We start from the raw sequence: 5,525 nt of genomic DNA, 5'->3' as shown, positions 1-5,525 counted from the left end.
AAAGTGGAGCATGGACATGGCCGTTACCCCCCGCCCCCTTCCATTCCAATTAAAAATAAGCATTGTACATTGGCGTGAAGGGGAGGACGGATGAGGATCATAATTTTTCTTTTTTAGATTCGGGCCCCACTATTCGATGTTGACGCTTGAGAGACCGAACCGTGGTTTGGTTCAGCAGGGCTGACTTTGCGAGTACAAGGACCGGAGCTGCTCTAAAAATATAGAATAGTAATCGGTGGTATTACCTCTGTTCTTAAATATATGATTATTGATTTATTTTCATTGGTTTGACTATTCATCGTTTCTAAAAATACTTATGTAAATAGATACATCCAAAAGTAGTTTTGATGATAAACACGTACTTCAAGTATTTTTCTTAAAAGTTTTTTGGGGGGGGGGGGGGGGGGGTGGAGTGGGGCGGGGTTGGATCTAATGGTACGTACCATGTAGTATTTATTAGGATGGGTGCGTTAGGTTCCTTGAACATGGACATAAACACTAGATGTAAACAACAATCAAACAAAGATAGCATCATAGCAGTGTGAAAATCGACCTATAATATGACAATGGAAGTAACAAACTCTCATGTTCATCGATCATCAGACCAACAGTATCGTGACAACAACACGAAACACGCGCGTACGTGCTTATTATTAGTCGACCACTGAAAGTTCAGGTGCAGACTATATAGGAGACGCGCGCAGATGCTCACCGTCACGTCCAAAAGCCTAGCAAAAACAAACAGTGTCCAGGCCACAAAATCAAGCTAGAAATGAAATGAAACGTGCGCAAATCTTGAATCGATCGACGACGGCGGCGGCCGGAGAGGCATGTCATCAGTTTTAGCTCGTGGCGACGCCATCCTCGTCGACGGCCGGCGTGCTGGAAGCCAGCTCGATGGACGACGACGAGGACGCCGGGTTGACGACGCTGCAGTTGAGCCGGACCTCCCCGCAGGCCCCCGTCTGCACCTGGGTGCGGCCCATCTTGACCATCGCCGCCGCGAACTTCTCCTTCCACAGCGTCTCGTTGGCCGCGAAGCTGCCCACCAGCGCGGCCATCCGCGGGTCCACGCGCAGCTGGTTGTCGGAGAAGAAGAGCCCCATGCCGCGGGGCAGCAGCTTGTAGTAGTTGTTGTCCAGCACGTTGGGCGTCCCGGGGTCCATGGCCGTCGTGATCGGCGTCTCCTGCGTCGTGTTCGCCGGGCACAGCGCGCGCAGCAGCGCCGCGTACGACGCGCTCAGCCCCGCGTCCACCTGCACACACGATGATGCGGCATGAGTACGGATCGAGATGATGCGGCAAGAAAGATGGAGCTACGGCGGCGGCGGCGGCGTACGATGGCGGCGGGGGGCGTCGCGGTCTGGTTCCAGACGCGGCCGACGAAGGAGTTGCAGAAGGAGCGGCCGACGGTGTGGGCGCCGGAGAGGACGACCATGTCCTCCACGCTGAGGTTCTTGGCGGCGAACAGGTCGGTGAGGTTCTTCGCCGTGGACGAGGGCGGGGGCAGGTCGACGGTCTCCGACTTGTTGGACACGCGGCCGTCGCGCCGGCCAGCGGGGACCTGGTACGAGACGCTGCCGGTGAGGCTGATGCTGTCGCGGGCGGCGAAGGCGACGATGTCGGCGCAGGAGACGGTGCGCGGGCAGCTCCGCTCCACGGCGGCCTTGGCGGCGTCGATCACCTCGAAGCCGCGGAGGCTCGGCTTGTTCGGGGCGGCGTCGCGCTCCGTCTGCCCGCCGCCGGGGTTCACTGTCAGGAGGACCGAACCGTCACAGCCCTGTGTGCAGTAGTAGTGTGTTATAAACTTATAAATAAAAGACGCGTGTCAAAGACTCAAAGTACACGTTATTAACAGGAAAAACAAACAGAGCTGTTTGATTTATAAAAATTAAAGATCAACGTGTGATTCGTCCTACAAAAGGTTGTTCTTGGCGACAGTTGGAAGCAGAGAATATGCGTTGCCTTCCATGAAGGAAAACAGCAGAGCATGTATACATGCCTTCACTCTTTTTTTCTTTTTCTTTTTTTGAGCTTTTGTGCTTTGGAGACTTGTCTCTTTGTCTCGTGTGGCAACTTTTGCTTTGCCGTTGCTTTCCATTTCATAGATATGTTCAAAGCACTACTAATGCTGATCAGATATCGATCTGCGAAATAAATGTTCATAACGACATGTGAAAAGCCTTTCTTTTCGGCGTCATTCGAAAGCTCACGCGGCGGTCGAATTGTGAAAAGCAGAGGAAGCTCATGTTCATGTTGTCAAACTGGGGAATTACTGTAGTTTAAATTTAAGGTGTAACTATCTCTTTATATTATATTACTTTAACGACACGGAAGAATGAAGATGCAGGCAAAATTATATTACTATATATTATAGGATCATCTAAAAAAGGGTTTTTTAATTCTAGGCCACATATGGCAAGTTGATTTTAATGGTTGAATCTGTTATGGGAAGCTAGTACTTGAAGGAGGGTTTTCGATGAAAATTAAACTAACCAAGAGGATGATCTTTGTTTTATTCTTTCGTGATTTTCCTCATGACACCTAATAAAGAAGTTTGGGTAACTTTATCATTAAATCAAAATATGTGTTCCGGTGGTAGGCCGATCAGGCAAAAACAATTAATTAAGGCATGTATGTATCGTTGACAAGGAACATGTAAAATATGTGTGTCGTTGTGTAACATGTAAAAGAAATTTTTTTGTCTGCAAGTAACAAGAACTTTGTTTTCTCAGTAGTAATGTTTTTTCTCGTTCATTTTTCAGTAACTGTAGTGAGTTTCACCATGCATACTCCTGAAAGCTGATTCTTAGTTAACTTAATAAGCTACTAATAAATCATATGGCACTAGATTCCTAGCAATTGCATCATTGTATGGGCTTTCACGCATCTTTTCACGCATGTTCGCTTAACTAAAGCCGCAGGTGGTAAAACTGAAACCATGCATCTCACACGATCCAAACTAGAGTAATTAAGTTTTGTTACCCTGACAAAGCAGTCATGGAAATGGAGGCGAATGAGCCCCGCGGCGACGCCGGCGTCCTTGGCGAAGGCGGCGGCGACGGCCTGGCGGACCAGCGCCTCGGCGTTTGGGCAGGTGGTGTCGTAGAACCCCACCCGGAGCTGCGCGCGAGCCACCGCCGGCAGGAGGCACAGGGCGAAGGCCAGCAAGGCTACTCCGGCCGCTGGCCGCCTAGCTTGCCTAGCCGTTGCCGCCATGGCCGGCCGTGTGGCTGCCGAGAGCTGGTTGGTCAGATCGGCTTCTGTGAGGGACAGAGTGAGGTCAGGTCACAGGCTGCTGGGACGCGATTCGTCCGACGCTGTTGGTCGAGGCCTCGAGGGAGAGTTTATATAGGAAGGGGATGATGGAGGAGGGGGTGGGAGCAGAGCACTCGATTAAAAGGTAGAAATGTGTGAGCCCTGCAAAGAGCTCACCGAGCGAGCAGCATAAAGGGTAAAGCCGCATCGCTGCGTGACGGGTGGAGACGTGCTGTGCCTTTATCTTTAGCAACGATGCTAAGCTACGCGTTTTAAGGCAGATCACACATTTCTACATGAGTAATGTGAAACCTATTTTCCTGAACTTTGAAGGGCTCGCGCGGCTGACAAGTCGGATTCGGGAAGGATTTTTTTCCCCCCGATGAGGAAGGTTTATTAATCTTAGACAGTTACGTTAATGTGGTACAATCATACAAATACCATCTCCAGCAACCTTCTTTTTCCAATAAATATAATTGTCAGCATTGGGTAACATTGGTAAATTCCCTATCTGACACTAGTAAAGTTGAGAATTACCTCCCACTTCCCTACAAGATTTCTGGGATAATTGGTTGCCTTTAGGCTGTTCGGACTATAATCTTAAGCTCTTTCTGTTAACAATTGTTCTTTAGGCGCTGTGGACAACTCACAATAAGTATGCCATTGAGGGGGTGTTTCCAGTTACGCCATCTAACATTTTCTTTAAAATCCGATCTATGTTACAGAAATGACGTGTCTTGTTGAAAGGGCCCGACCAAGCTAAGCTGGACCGAAGATGGCAACAGTCTCGAGCTGGATTGAGCTTTTCCTGGAAGACTTGAAGAACAAACCCTCTGGCCCTATCTTTTTGTAATTTGGATAGTTGGAGTGGAGTTTTTTTCCTGCGTGTCTCTGGTGGTTTTCCTAGATGTGTGTTACTTGTGGCATGCTTACGCGCTGCCTTCTCTGAAGTTTAGCCTGCTTAGCAAGCTGGTGACCCCCGGCCTTTTTCCCGTTTTGAAGACTCGTTTACGAGTGTGTACCCATTATTGCTTTCTTAAAAAGCCGGGTAATCCTGTTTCAAAAAAAAGTTGAGAATAACCTATTTGACACTCAAAATTTTTAACTTCTATATTTGACACACATTCCCTATTTGAAGCTTCCGTCCATTCCGTCGGTTAACTCACGAGAATGGTAACATGTGGACTCTCCCCGCTCTTTTCTAGGCTAAGATGACTGTCAAATCACCTCTAAAATTCATAAAACTTTTTGTAGAGATATTACAAATGTAGTGAATCCATTTTGCATAAAACCACATATGTAGCATTTAAATTCTTTAAACAAAAGTTTATCAAAGTAGGTAACTTTTGAAGACTATCTGACTTTTTAGTGCACAAAAGTAATTTCCAACAATTATGAAAAAAATACTTAATATTCTTACACTTGGATGAAATAATTTATTAAATTAATTTACATGATAAATTACAAAGAAATTTTGAAGTTCTTTAAGAAAAAGAAATTTAAATTTGTTTTGTAGAAATAAATTTTGAAATAACTTCAAGATTCTCCAAGTACTTGTGGTCGAAGATAATTTTAGAAATTATTTTATTCCATGATAGGATTATTAGTCATATTGTTATTATTTTTTGAAAAGTGATGATGTGTCCAAAAAAATTTAGATAAGTTTCAAAAGTAGCCTATTTTGATGAATTTTAGTTTCAAGATTTTAAAAGTTACATATGTGTTTTTATACAAAATGGATTTATCTCCATTCGTTATATCTCCAAAAAAAAGTTTCATGAGTTTTACAGGTGATTTAATAGTCATTTTAACCTAGAAAAGAGAGGGGAGAGTCGATAATGTTACGGTTCACGTGAGTGAACTAATGTAATGGATAGAAGTGTCAAACAGGGAACAGAAGTTCAATTCAGTGCTAAATAGAGAAGTAGAAATTTTTTAATATTATATCAGTAGTTCTCTACCAGTGTCAAATAGGAAATTTTCTCAACAAGGTACGCTGTTCGAACGAGCAAAGCAGTGGTTAATGACAATAATATCGAACATCAGGCCATTGGCAAGCAGTGATGGACTGACCAGTGACAATCACAAAGATAAAAGAGTAGCATGCGCATGTCTGCGTGTGTATGCATGTGCGCCTAAAGTGCTGTTAGAATGACACTTAGGCCCATAAATCCTTTCAAGTGCCCACTGTTGGGTGCATGCTTTTTGGAAATTCAGGACGCTTGTAACATGTGATGCCGTGATCTGCCCATTTTATCCAGCAAAGA

General features: G+C 45.4%; 1 protein-coding gene across 1 annotated transcript; it reads right to left on the bottom strand.

Moving 5' to 3' along the window:
• Positions 1-534: 534 nt before the first annotated feature.
• Positions 535-3,421, bottom strand: LOC120676023 (peroxidase 1-like). Its single transcript, XM_039957236.1, has 3 exons — positions 2,986-3,421; positions 1,340-1,780; positions 535-1,256 (listed from the first exon to the last, which is right to left on the bottom strand). Exons 1-3 carry the CDS (start codon positions 3,217-3,219, stop codon positions 843-845), a joined length of 1,089 nt encoding a protein of 362 aa, XP_039813170.1. The 5' UTR covers positions 3,220-3,421; the 3' UTR covers positions 535-842.
• Positions 3,422-5,525: the final 2,104 nt, after the last annotated feature.

This window comes from Panicum virgatum, chromosome 5N, assembly GCF_016808335.1.
Source record: "Panicum virgatum strain AP13 chromosome 5N, P.virgatum_v5, whole genome shotgun sequence".
NCBI lineage: Eukaryota > Viridiplantae > Streptophyta > Magnoliopsida > Poales > Poaceae > Panicum > Panicum virgatum.
This window is presented reverse-complemented; position numbering and strand designations above follow the sequence as displayed.